At 37.3% G+C, this 14,383-nt stretch overlaps 2 protein-coding genes and 1 pseudogene across 3 annotated transcripts in view; 2 read left to right on the top strand and 1 right to left on the bottom strand.

Moving 5' to 3' along the window:
• RNMT (RNA guanine-7 methyltransferase) overlaps positions 1 to 9,425 on the bottom strand; it is a 28,311-nt gene extending 18,886 nt beyond the window's left edge. Inside the window, exons 1-4 of one of the 2 annotated variants that reach the window (XM_053571780.1) lie at positions 9,375 to 9,425; positions 5,123 to 5,565; positions 3,623 to 3,758; positions 1,205 to 1,330 (exon numbers count right to left, since the gene is read on the bottom strand). In XM_053571780.1, the coding sequence (XP_053427755.1) occupies positions 1,205 to 1,330; positions 3,623 to 3,758; positions 5,123 to 5,536 (676 nt within the window). In that variant the 5' untranslated portion in view covers positions 5,537 to 5,565; positions 9,375 to 9,425. Of the gene's footprint in view, positions 1 to 1,204; positions 1,331 to 3,622; positions 3,759 to 5,122; positions 5,566 to 9,091; positions 9,342 to 9,374 lie in introns of those variants that run through there. The other variant, XM_053571781.1, reaches the window with a different exon arrangement.
• On the top strand, positions 2,814 to 2,920 carry LOC128572238 (uncharacterized; annotated as a pseudogene).
• A 109-nt stretch (positions 9,426 to 9,534) lies between the features above and the next one.
• The window catches only part of FAM210A (family with sequence similarity 210 member A), a 36,194-nt gene continuing 31,345 nt past the window's right edge, over positions 9,535 to 14,383 (top strand). The window contains exon 1 of the mRNA XM_053571191.1: positions 9,535 to 9,735. The gene's annotated coding sequence lies outside the window, so the exon portion shown is untranslated. The remainder of the gene's footprint in view (positions 9,736 to 14,383) is intronic.

Here is a 14,383-nt window from a genome sequence, read left to right as displayed (position 1 = left end):
GTTGAGTTTTGAAAGTATCAAAGAGGAATATCTACAACTATTCAAAAAGGCTATTAATATACTACTTCAGTTTATCAACCAAAGATCACAATATATTGAAGGCAGAAAATAGATTTGAAAAATCAGTTGTCTCCTATTATTCCAGACTCTAAGATTTATAAAAATGTAAGAGAAAAAAAAAAAAAGCCAGATTTCTCATTATGAATTAAAAGTATTTTTTAAATTCTCAGCTTTAATTTCTCACATAGTAAATGTCAATAGATAAAACTATGCATACAACAATGTTCTGGGATCCTCAATAATTTTTAAGTGTACAAGGCTCATAAAAACAAACATTGAGAACTGCTATTTTGGTAGTCACTTTGGAGGTGGTGACCCAGCACACAAAAAAGAATGGCATATGTTTGTCCCACTTCAGGGTTATGACTGACCATTGGGCTTTCACGTTTGACTCATTCATTAAATTCCCATCACCCTTCCCAAAGGATCTCGTGTCAGCAAAAAAAAAAAAAAAAAATCAAATTAAAATAAAATAAAAATTAATATAATAAAGAAGTTTAAGTGAGTATTAACCTTTTACCTAATGGCTTCAGCATCTTTTAAAAAGTGTTGCCTAGATCTATAACTTCATCAAGGGTGACAAAATAGTGATTTTCAAATTCTATTATTCCTTTTCTATTTACTTATTAGGATTTCTCAATAGAGAGGAACTGCCTTTTCAACCATTTGCTTATCCTGAAATACCATTTACACAGTGGAAAGGTAAAGAACATATTTGATTTCCTCCCTTTAATTTATGAGTTTCAGAATAGCAAGCTTCTCAGCAACTTTCAAGGACAAATAACAGGCTCTTTCCTTTATCTGATGTGTCCAAACGCTATTCTTTTCAATGTTCAAATTGTTGTATCTTGGTCAGTGGAACTTTTTAAAGTTTGTCCTTTAGATATGACTTACCATCTTTGGTAGCTTCCTTTAAGGAAAAATCATCCCAGGCTTATTAACTTTATTACAAAACCATTAGGAAAAAGTCTTATAAGTAACTTAAAAAAATACCCATCTCATGAAGGTCCCCAGATACCTTGTCGTTAGTTAGATAATTCTGCCAAATCTATTTTAGCATCATGTTGATAAGTAGATTCTTTCATATTTTACATTCACCTGACTGACCATGAATTATTCTTCCCCAGACAATTATTTATCTTACCGGTACAAACTAGTTTGTTAATTCTACCCTTTTTCCACTTGAGCAAATCTCCACCTTTACCACATCCCAGGTCCAAAACAGTGATATCACGGTTTTTTTTCTGTCGTACCTTTTCTAAAAATTCCCCTAAAAGAGAAAAATGAGTTTTCATAAATGATCTCTTCTTTGTTTTTACTAAAGCACAAACTATTACCTCTAATAACCTACTAATTTCTGCCTCTTATGTAATATAAACAATTATACATTCATTTATGTAGTTTATTTGTAACTTTTGGTAAGTGTTTTAGAAGTATTTCAAAATACAACTAAGTTAATTAACATGATTTCTATCATTAAAGATTAAAGTATGGGTCTGGTGTTTTAGAAATTTAAGGCAGCTTTTTGAAGGTTACTTTCAGAATTTGATTAAAGGGCAGACATTTTAAATTCTAATTAATACAAGAAGTCCCAACACTTATTCAGAATAAGAGAAATTATTCAAAATTCTTTTGGTAGCTATCATCTTTCTACAGCTAGGTGTTATCTTATTACACACCTAAATAAATCAAGTAGTTATAGAGTGAGAAGAGTGCTTGATATCAAAAAGATGTCAGGTTTACTACCAAAAGAAATACAAGAACTAGTAACAAAAAAAAAAAAAAAAAGGTTTGTTCTGTCACCCAGATTAGAATGGAGTGGTGTCATCACAGCTCACTGCAGCCTCAAACTTCTGGGCTCAAGTGATCCTCCTGTCTCAGCCTCCCAAAGTCTTAGAATTACAGGCATGAACAACCACACACTGCCTGCCATCAATCTTAATAGCACAAAAAATAGAATAATGAAAAACAATTGTAAAATATCTTTATTACTATACTGCAAGACTAGTAAGGTGAAGTCATCATGAAGTATAATTTTCAAAGAAATCCTTACGTTCAACAGCCACTCTCTTACTAAGCTATATGCAATAAGAAGAGAACATAAATAACAAGGAATGAGTGCTGACAAGAGAAAGGAAAAATGGAGAAAGCTTGGCACAGATCACACTGAGTGCATGAGGACCTGAAAGACAGGTATAGATAGTGAAGTGTTCATTGAGAGAGTTGCTAGAATAGCTGAGGAAGGAAACAATACCATGAATATGCTGACAGAAAATTTTGCCAAGTCTAACTTAAGTCATTTTAAACCTACCTGTTTTTTTTTTCTGGATTATAAAAATAACATGGGAAATATGGATGCAAACATATTCATTCAGTGAAAAAAAACAAACAAATACTGTATTATAAAAAATGTCCATTGATAAGTTATCTGCATCACTGAGAATAATGAGAAAGGAAAAGTTAAAAAAGAAATTAGGACTAGAGTCTAGAAAGAACCTGAAGAACCATATTAAACTTAAAAAAAAAAAAAAGTGAATACTCATTACCCCAACTGACAACTGGCAGAATCAACTCACTTTTTATAATAAAGCAGGAATGTGAAAAACAAAAGATGAAAATAATGTATTAAAAATGAACCTCGTTTCTACTCCTACTACTTCTCAAGACAGATAACTTATCTCTGAAAATTAGTAAATTATTATTGAAACTAGTAGGAAGTACCCATAACTAAAGTTTTATTCTTTCTTGTCTATATACCTTCTCAGCCTTTTGGCTAAGATCAAGTGTAGTATTTTTTCTAGTATAATTAACAAAGCATCTTTACTTTTTCATAGACTAGCTTAAAGAGAAAAAAATCATTGTTATGAAAAACTACAAAACATAACCAGTTTCTAAAATTTATTATCTGAATTTATTTAAGAGTCTGACTACTTAACATACTAGATATACAAAGCAAAAATTATATTCTAAATTATATTTTCTCTGCCATTTTAATTTCAAAGGTGAGTGTTCACAGATAAAACACTGGCTCCAAAGGGTTGAAGTGTTTACTTCAAAGTAAACTTCATCTCATCCAGACAACACACATGAAAAACAAGTTTAATGGACAATTAACACACATGACCTCTGCCAGGTCATCAAAGAACCAGAGATAAAAAAAAAAAAAAATCAAGATTACTGCCTATGATCTTGACTTAAAGGAACCTCAATGTTTAACAGTATGCTAGTACTCTAAAACTATTTAAATGAAATAGAATAATTATTTAATAGCAATAGGAAACCTTAACTCTACATAAAAGTATAATAGAAGCACACTGCCTGATTAATTTAATGTCAATTAAATTCTCATTAATATTGTATGTAGTCAACCATAAGCATATATTAAAATAATTTACCTTGAAGGCCTCATCTTGGCTCTAGCTTTACAGGTCAAATTTTGATAATTAAATGAACAGGAATTAAAGACCCAGTAGCTTAGTGTTTGTTAAACCACTGGAGAGAAAAAATAAAACACAAGCTAAAATAAAAAATTCCAAGGTAAAAGCCAAAAAAGCAATCATACCAATGAGAACACTTTTCATCCAATTATTAAAGTTTCTTAGGTAAAAAATACGACTTTGACTACGTTTCTCCAAACCAACTTCCTGAAGCTCGTTGTAGTGGGCAGCTACTGCTGAGCTATGTCCTTCTTCTAGGTTCTGAAAATAAAAGAGAATAAAATAAAATTAAGGATCAGAACATGGTAAAAACCCCACAGCATGAGCTATGAAAAGACAGAACACTACTGAAACTGGTAAACTTCACTCAGCAATGACATTAACCACCAAAAGCCCACTAATTATTATCAGACCTAAGGTTTATCTTCTCCTGTTCGCTATTTTGAAAAGACATCTCTAGGTTTAAAATTTTCACCATGATTGGGCAGCACCTGTGGCTCAGTGAGTAGGGCCCTGGCCCCATATACGGAGGGTGGCAGGATCGAACCGGCGGGATCGAACCCGGCCTCGGCCAAATTGCAACAACAACAACAAAAAAAATTTTTTTCACCATGATCTTTCATCTGTACAATTTTAGTGTCAATGCCTTAATAAAACAAGTACTCTTCCAGAGTTCTGACTTATTCAATTCAATAAATGATAGTCAGTGGATGTTGTTACTCACATGGAATAAAATAAGCCATAATTACATGATATTATTAAAGCCATTGTGAGAATTAAAAAAATATCATGTATATAAAGGGATTAGACCTCTGCAGGATATATTCAGTGTCTGTGATTTCTATTATACCATGCCACTCTTAACCCTACAATTTTTATCTGTGCTGCCTGAAGCCCTAGGTATTCCATAAAAATGCCATGGTAAGTAAAAGGGCTTCAGATTCCCCTACCTCCTTTTTCAGATGAAGTGCCTCATTTTATACCTATGGTTCTGCTGCTAGTAAGTTTCAAAACTGCATTAAAATACAAGCTCCCCTCCGTTATAAGGATTCACACTCCACCACCAACAAAAGCCTGACCTACTAGCCACTTTCCTCTTCGAGGCGCATGGCAGAATTTTACTCATTCATTAAAATATTTTCTTCCTCTAACTCCAGATTCTGCCTCAGATTCCTTTATAACGTGATATTCCCACATGAAAATGACTTGCTAGCCCTTGCTATATGTATCAGGCATTTGCATCCACTTAACTGAGTGTAAAACACATACATAAGTTGGAAACAATTATAGTTTAAGGAATTACATTAATGTAAAGCTGGGTATATCGTTTAAGGAATTACCTTAATGTAAAGCTGGGTATGATTTTGAAATTTATCACTTTAAGTGATAATCTTAACTTCTTCAGACAAAGGAAATATGAACAACCTAATAAAAAAGGCAAATAATAAATCACTTGCACTCCCTACTTTTGTCTTTTTTGAAACACTAAGAGCAAACTGTAAAAACTGGCTTTCAAGTTTCTAATCAAATAAGAGTTTCAAAATAACATAAAAGTATTATTGTACAGCTGCTCCACATTTCAAATGGGTACACTCTTACAAATAAAGAAAACAGATTCAACATACTTTCTGCTTTTCAGGAACATCCTCAAGTTCTATTTTTCTCTTTTTTTGAGTGCCATCTCCAGTAGAAGGTTCATCTTTTGGAACACCATCACTTTCTCTTTTTCTTTTCTTTGAAATGCCTTTATCATCACCAGCACCTTTTTGCTCTGGGACAATTTCAGCATCAAGTTTTCTTTTCTTGGACAGAGTGTCTTCCCCACAACTGGAACTTTCCTTTACAAGATCATCTTCAAACTCTTTCCTGTTTTTTGGTGTGCCTACTTTCTCACAAATAGAAGTCTTTTCAGAAAGCCAAGTCCCAGGTGTTGTATTTTCACTAATACTGAATGAAGACTCTGTTTCACAATTTGCTGAAGATTTTGCCTGTTCAAGAGACATCTTTTTATACTCCTCCGCATTTGCAGACTTTTCCATTTTGAATTACTTGAATTGTTAAACCAACACTGGAATGGCAAAAATTTGATACTTGTAAACACTAAGATTCTAAAACAATTTTAATTACAGTTTAATTTCCACGATTAACTAGGAGTTTCAAAAAATAATTCTAGAGAGAATATTACAAAATGTTAATGGATATACAGTATGTATTAATTTCTGAATACAGTAGTACTAATTATAATCCTTCCCACATTCTTATTCATAAAAGTCACTTGTCATTAAAACTGGTAAATGAAGTAGGGCTATCCAGGTAAAAGTTACATTTCTATTCTGACCTTTACTCTATAGCCTTGGTTCCCAAATTGTGTGCTGAGCACTGTAACAAACAGGTGCATCACGATCTGTCATCGGGAAGATAATCACAGAAATTACTAGTTTCAAGTAGAGCACCATTTCAACTGAGTAGATTGCTCTACATTTCTTTAAATGACATCCTAACTTTGTGAAACTGAGAATGAGTGCTATCACAGAAAATCAAGGTGAAATATGAAATGCGGTTGGTGGTGTTTTAATTTGATTTCAAGACTTGAAGCTGTACAGAACCCCATAAGTGAATACATCCCATCAGTAAGGGATTGTGGTTAATTAAGAATTAAATAAATATTATGCTCCCCCCCACAGTTTATGTATACTGATTTTTTTTTTTTTTTTTGTAGAGACAGAGTCTCTGTATACTGATTTTTAAACAGATGCAAAGTTGTTAGGAGTTAGGAAATAAATTCTTTGGAGTAAACTACTTAATAAATAAGAAATGTTAGGTATTTCTTTTGGTCTAGGGATACTAAGGGAATCAAGAACAGAAAATCTAGGAAACTACAGCAAAGACTTCTAAAGTATTTCACAGTGGGCATCCCAATGAGGTATAGCAAGTGAAGAGAGTAAAATGGCTTTAGGCAAGTTTCAAGACTCTGCCTGGAGTTTAATGACCATTAAGTCTCTTTCAAATGTATTTCTAGATCTATGTGCAAAATGGGAGAGAGAGGGAAATAACTGATGTACTGAAAAGGAATTGTTAAGGTGGTCCATTTATTTATTATTTGGTAAATTTACTGAACTCCTGCTACAGAGGAAGTCAATATGAATTATATTTTCAAGAAGTTTACAACTTACTTACCACTAATAAAATGTTACGCTGTATTATTCAAATCAAATTTTAAAGAGGAAAAGCAAAAGTCCAAAAAAAATCAGTGAGATTTAACAAATTTAGATTAAATTCATAACCTAAAAGTTATGATGAATTTTTTTTTAATAAGCCTTTTGCTTTTGAGCACAGAAAAAGAATGATAATACATCAAGTTGCTTAAAGATATGGGTAAAAACAAGCCACTATGAATGCGGAAGTTTCGAGTGATATTAAATTTTACAGCTCCCCCATTTAGGGTAACAAAATACCAAGAAATGCCAAACAGGAAGAATAGAATCAGAGAATAACAACAACAATAATAATAACAACGACAAAATCAGAAAAGCAATTTTCCGAATAACTACTTAAAATCATTATTTAGGAAAACTGACTCCCAAATTATCAAATTCCTATTTCTCCTTCTCTGCCATTTAACTTCCTAATAAGAAAATACAAATCGGGCTTTTAAATCCAAAAAAGGCAACGTGATACACCACATTTAGTTGTAACTATCACCTAAAATTAGTATTGAGATTTAAACATGAATGTTACTCACACAGGTCTTTTCATGATATTATGAAAACATAATTCAGTCGGAATAAATGACAGCATACCACAGAAATGGATAAGAATGTTAAAAACTGAGTGTCACATTTGCAGCAAACTCATTCAACAAAAGTATCAGAACATTCATTGGGGAGAAAGACAGTCTCTTCAAGAGATGGTGCTGGGAAAACTGGATAAGCAAATGCAGAAGAATGAAATGAGATTCACACCTCTCAGTATATGGAAAAATCAAATCAAAATGGATTAGAGACTTAAATTTAAAACCTGAAATTATGAAGGTACTCAGAGAAAACATTGGAGAAACATTTCAAGAAACCAATCTGAGCAAAGATGTTTTGGGGAAGCAAAGGAAATGAAAGCAAAAACAGACAAATGGGGTTACATCAAGTTTAAAAACCTTCTGCACAGCGAAGAAAACAGAGAGAAGAGACAACCTACATAACTGGAGAAAACATTTGCAGAAATAACCATCGAATAAACAATTAAAACCAGGATATATTTGGAACTAAAATAATAGCAAAAAAAGACTTGATTAAAAAATAAGTAAAAAAATCTTGAGACATTTCTCAAAAAAAAAGACATATAAATGGGCAACATATATATAAAAAAATGCTCAACATCACTTATCAGGGAAATGTCAATCAAAACCACAATGATACCATCTCATCCCAGTTAAAACAGCTTTTATCAAAAGGACAAAAAAAAAAAATAACAGATGAAGGCAAGGATTCAGAAAAAGGGGAACACTCATACACTGGTAGTGGAAATGCAATTTAGTGTAGCCACTGTGGAAAACAGTATGATGATTCCTCAAAAAACTAAAAATAGAACTACCACATGATCCAGCAATCCCACTGCTGGATATATATCTAAAGGAAAGGAAATCGGTATATCAAAGAGAGATACGTGCACTCCTTTGCAGCACTTCTGATTAACGGCCAAAATAAGGAATGAACCAAGTGTCATTCAGCCTCAAAAAAGAATGAAGTCTTGTTATTTGCAACGACATATACCGAACTGGAAGTCATTATCTTAAATGAAGTAAGTTAAGTGCAGAAAGACAAGTACGGCATGTTTGCACTCACATGTGGAAGCTAGTAAAGTGGATCTCACGAAGACAGTAGACTGGGGGGTGTCAGAGTCTGGGAAAGGTCTGGGGATGGTTAATGGATAGCAAAAAACAGCTGAATATAAAGAATAAAATCTAGTGTTTAACAGTACAGCAGAGCGCCTACCGTTAGTAATTTACTGAGTAGCTCAAAATAGCTAGAAGAACTGGAATGTTCTCAACATAAAGATAAATGTTTGAGACAATGGGCATCTAATTGCCCTGATTTTATCATTACACTGTATGCATGAATCAAAATCACATGTACCCTAAAAAATACGTACATTATAGACCAATTTTAAAAATCGGAAAAAAATAACTGAGTTCAAAGTGGAAAAATGAAAACATTCCCAATGTCACAGAACTGTCCCTCAGAATCCTCGAGGAGGCAGCTTAAAGAGACGGTCACTTTACGTCGAGATGGATACACGATTAAACGATCAAGCGAACGTTTCTTCCTGGCTTTCCAGTCACACCTCTGAGAAAGCCCGGTCTCTGACATTTCGGATTCTCGAGGTGCGACCGAGCAAGGCGCCAGGGCCTCTAGCTTAAAGCTCAAACAGGCTAAACTCTACGCCCCGACCCGCCAGCCCCACTGTCAACTCGGGGGCCCAAGAGGAAGCAACAGAGGCGAGAAAAGCCTCCAGCCCAATCTGCCCCTTTCCATCAGTGGCGCAGCCTCTTGCTCAACTTCGAGTTCGGGTTTCCGAGGCGTTACTCAAGACAAACAGACCTTCGAGTCCCACTCATTAGCGCGGCCCCGGGGCGCAAGCTGAAGCGACTTTTCTGTCTGCTTCTCTCACCCAGGCTCGCTACCGGAGGAGCGAGAGCGCCCGCCCGCCCCACGTAGTTCCATTTCGCTTCGGGCTGAGGGCACAATAATCCCCACGTGACGGGCACTGAAGACGGAGTTCCCTCAAGTCAGAAGGTGGAGGGCCCCCTTCATCTACTCAACGGCTGCCGAGGAACAAACACAAAGAAGAAAGGAAGGGCCGGCGCCCCAGCCACACACTCACCACACAGCCATCCACGGTTCTGTTTGCGGAAACCGCGGCCCGGCGCCGCGCGCGTCTTGTTACGTAACTTCCGGGGAGTGCGCGGCGTTGCTCTAGAGGGGCATGAGGCGACGCACGTCTTCCGCGCCGGAACTACGATTCCCGTCGTGCTGCTCGCGGCGGTATGCCGAGGGCCGCGCGGAGGGGGCACCGACGCTCGCGAGCACGTTGCTGGTGGGCGCGGCTGTCGGGGCTAGGGGAGGAAAGGAGCGAGCGCCTGCCTGAGTCCTGCAGATTTGGCACTCTGACCCACGCTTAGCTGGGTCGCCCTCCAGCAACACCGCGGTGGCACCCGGGGAGCTGTCGTCCATCCTGTGCGGCGGTAAGAGGCGTAGACCCCGACGTTCTAATGGGTAGTTTGGGCCCCAGACCTCTGTGGGGCGGCAAGAGGAATCCAAAGGGCACCTTCAGCCCCAGGCGTGTATCTGGAAACAGACCCGGGGTCACACCCAGGGCGCGAACTTGGCAACTCCCTGGTAAGCCGCTGCTCTTGGAACTATGGCGATGTCCGCCTGCCAGGCAGGGGACATTCACACTTTGACCCCACCGCCGCTGGCTGCCGAAAGAGGTCACCCGTGTCCTTCTCGGCTTTTGGATCTCCCTCCATAGTAACCTTTAACCCTCTTTTTCTCGGAAGCCCGTTGAGTAAAGGCATGGAAGCATCCACCTTCGGAATTGTTTTAAAATGAGCAATATCTTACTAATGTAGGGACTAGCAAGTCGTTTCCTATCACCCTATTTGGGAAGCCATGGTAGGCCCTTCTCATCTGTCAGATTCTAGGGAAAGGGGCAGCCGTACCCATTCTTGAGAAACACCCAAGAGTGCATTATTTTGTGTTGGCTGAACTTTGGTATGTGGTGGTTGGTGTAAGACAACACGCTTTTTTTTTTTTGGTTCATCACCCCAGATTTCTATTAGGGAGTCGAAAGCACCTACTGTACTGAAACTTGAAAGCTCAGGACTTTCACCCTGAGAGTAGGGTCAGAACTGAACTTGTGGATAGATCCTTGTTGTGTCTGCATATTAACCGTGTGCCTCATGACCTCCTTGCCCATAAGGGTGCAAAACTGATCAGATTTACAATCCATCTTGAATTACTCTTTACCAAAATCTCTCCTTTTAAAAGCAACTTTGAAAATGTGTTTTCTCAGCCTGCCTTCTTGTCGGTAGACATAGTCATATTAAGGAATCCACTTGGCTTTGGGGAAGGTAGCATTTGCAGGATGTACTTTCCAATCTAATTGCTTCTAAATCGTGGGTGTTACTTCTTCAGAAATTGTTAGTTTCTTTCCGAACTTTGAACGAAGAATGAGGCTTTTATTTTCCCCTCAAGGCTGACCCATCAATTTCAGATGACTGTGCCTTTTCTTTTTATTATATGGGATGAGCTAGGTTGAGAATTAACCTCACTTCGTGAATGTTGACAACTGCAAAAGTATAGGTCCTTGAGAATGGATGTACTAGTTACATATCCAGGCATTAGAACCAGGCAATTACATTGCCTGTGTTTGCTGGTTTTGATGCTTAAGTTCTTGAGATAATTGCTATTGTGATTTTTTTTTTCAGAAAATGAATGTGAGTTGAATTTTTTAAATAAATTATCATGAGATTAAAAGCCTCATAACTACATAACTGTATGCAAACTTAACAATAGACTGAAGTTGTAAGTGGGATTTATAGAGATCACATTTTGTGGTTTTTATAAACTTATCTAGAAGTCATGTAAATTCAGTGGAGAATAGAAGGATTCTTGAAAGTAGTAATGTAAGGAGTAAATGGGCCAGATAAAAATGTTTTAGAAGTTACCATTAGTGTTATTTCCTGCTACATTGTCTGAGTAATCTTTGGTTTTCTGGAAATTAAATTAAAATAATAGCTAATACTTAGCATCTTCTTTGTGTCAAGCTAAGTGCTACACAAATTTGCATGCATTTAATTCTTATGTAATCTAGCAGGATAGTTATGATTATTTTTGTTTTACAGAATATGAGGATTAAGTTAACTTGGACAAGGTCATGCGGTTTGTAAGTAAAAAAGTCATGGAACCAGGATTTGGACCCAGGCAGCCTGGCTATAGAGCTCAGACTCAGCTCATAATGAAACAATGCCTGCTAAGAAGTCATCCTTAGAATTGGAAGTTGCCAAATACGTAGAAGATTTTCAAAAAATGTTTTGACTGCTTGGATTATTATGCCCAGAGAAAATAGCTGGATAAGGATATTATATTGCTAAAATGTGAGCTCCACCAATATAGGAACCTTTATTTTAGACAGTGATTTAACCCAGGTGCCTTGAACAGTGCCTGGCACATGGCAGATGCTTACTGAATGACTGAATCTCCAAGAAAGTTTTTGTTTTTTAAATCAAAGGAAAAAAAAACAATAAAATTGAGAGAAAAAGCAATATGGGGTCTATTTTAACCCATTTGTAAGAAAGTGTGATTTATACTTCTCTCAGAAGTATAAAGTGTGATTTCTGTTGTAGAGTTATAATATATTTGTAACATAAAAAAAAATTTAAATGTGAATACGATGTTATATATAACTTTTTAAGATTGCCGTCCAGTGTATATATATATAACTTTCTAAGATTGCTGTTCAGTAGAGGGAGGCAAGAGAGGTTCATGGAAAGTTTGTACCTCTAAACAGTTTTGGAAGAAGGACAGTTCTTCCATTCCTTGATCTTTTTTTTTTTTCTTTCCAAGACAGTTTTACTCTGTCACCCTGGGTAAAGTGCCATGGCTTTTACTCACAGCAACCTCAGACTCCTGGGTTTAAGTGATCCTCTTGCCTCAGCCTCTCAGGTAGCTGTGCCACTATGCCCAGCTAGTTTTTCTATTTTTAGTAGAGATGGGGGCTGGTATCAAACTGCTAAGTTCAGGCAGTCTACCTGCCTTGGCCTCCCAGAGTGCTGTGATTACAGGCGTGAGCCCCAGCGCCTGGCCTGTTCCTCCATTCCACTTACCAAAGTGTCCCTACTGAAATTTACTATCTTTCTGGAGCAAATAAAATATTCTTGTTTAAAAAGTTTTTTCTAAAATTGAAGATAAGATTTGGTTGGGAAATCTGTAAGGTGTGTGGTGATTAGCTTTATATATGTATGTTCAACTTAGCTAGGCTGTACCTAGTTATTTAATAAAACACTAACTAGGTCTTGCAATAATGGTATTTTGAAGATGTGGTTAATGCCCATAATCAGATGACTTAACAGATATTGCCCTTAAAACTGTGGGTGGGTCTCATTCAGTCAAAGGCTGTAAGAGGCAAAACGGAGGTATCCTGGAGAAGAAAACATTTTCCATAAGAATGCAGCATCGATTCAAGTAACAATATTTCTAAATCTACTTAGATCTGGGTTTAGGTATTTGTGTTTAAAGCTACAGCTATGTCTACATTTCTCTATTAGTTGTTTATCACTGAAGAATCCTGACTGATTCAGATTTCAGTACCTAGAGTGGTTCTAGAGGACAGGATCTTAGGAATGAGTTTTCTGAATTTGGTTGTGGGGTTTCTGGAAGTGTTTCTTAATGTGATTGGATTTAAAGGCATTAGTGACTATTTCCAGTGGCAGAGAGGGCACTGATAGTCGTGATACGACATGGAAGTAGAGATAGGCAAAATATCACCATTGGATACGCCTACTCGAATGCTGAGAGACAGCAACGTTCTGGACGCTCAAGTATTTGATACTTCAGGACATTTTTGTCAAATTAATAAGTGTAATAAAATGAACTGGAAAAAGTGGGGAAAGAAAAGGATGAGTTTAAAATTACCAGCTCAAGCTCCACTTAAATGACCTGAAAGTTTCTGTGTTTGCCCTGAAGAAATCCTTATCCCCTGAGCTGCAGAACTGAGGTTGGTGAAAACCAAACTCAGAATTTGATTCTGTGAGTGACGTAAATTAAAATGCAAAGTGGATTAGATTCTCATAGGAGCGCAAACCCTTCTATAAACTGCACATTCGAAGGATCTAGTTTGCGTGCTCCTTATGAGAGTATAATGTCTGATGATCTGAGGGGAGATGTAGTGTGCTTGAAACATCCTGAAACCCTACCTCCCCCTACCCCCGAGTCTGTGGAAAAATTATCTTCCATGAAACCAGTTTTTGGTACCAAAAAAGTGGGGGACTGCTGGTGGGGCATGTTCCCACCTACAACAAAAAAGAGAAACAAGGTCCTGTGGACCTCTTTGGAGGTCCAAATAGCTCTTTGCTTCCTTGAGGCCATCAGGAGAATCTCTCTCTTCAGTTTGGAAGAAGGACAGTTCTTCCATTCCTTGATCTTTTTTTTTTTTTCTTTCCAAGACAGTTTTACTCTGTCACCCTGGGTAAAGTGCCATGGCTTTTACTCACAGCAACCTCAGACTCCTGGGTTTAAGTGATCCTCTTGCCTCAGCCTCTCAGGTAGCTGTGCCACTATGCCCAGCTAGTTTTTCTATTTTTAGTAGAGATGGGGGCTGGTATCAAACTGCTAAGTTCAAGTGATTAGAAGCAAGTCGTAGATTCTACTCACATTCAAAGGGGGAGGATTCAAAAAGAATGCGGCTCACTAGGGTTCACCTTGGGGTATGTCTGTCAGACGATATCTGTATTGACCTTGTGTTATACCTGGATGTTATTGTGGTTATTTAAAAACACACGTCTATTGGCCAGGTGTGGTGGGTCACACCTGAAATCCTAGCACATTAGGAGGCTCAGCAGGAAGAGTGCTTGAGGCCAGGGGTTTGAGACCAGCCTGAGCAAGAGCGAGACTCTGTCTCTCAAAAAAATAAGAAAAATCAACTGGGCATGCTGGTGTGTGCCTGTAGTCCCTGCAACTTGGGAAGTTGAGGTGGGAAAATCACTTGAGCCAAGGAATTTGAGATGCAGTGAGCTATGGTGACACCACTGCACTCTAGCCCAGGCAACAATGTGGGACCCTGTCTCAAAAATCAAAAACCAAACAGAACAATTATCATCTATGACCTATTAC

Source organism: Nycticebus coucang, chromosome 19 (genome assembly GCF_027406575.1).
Source record: "Nycticebus coucang isolate mNycCou1 chromosome 19, mNycCou1.pri, whole genome shotgun sequence".
NCBI lineage: Eukaryota > Metazoa > Chordata > Mammalia > Primates > Lorisidae > Nycticebus > Nycticebus coucang.
Note: the sequence above shows the minus strand (reverse complement) of the source record. Positions and strands in the feature narration are given on the sequence as shown.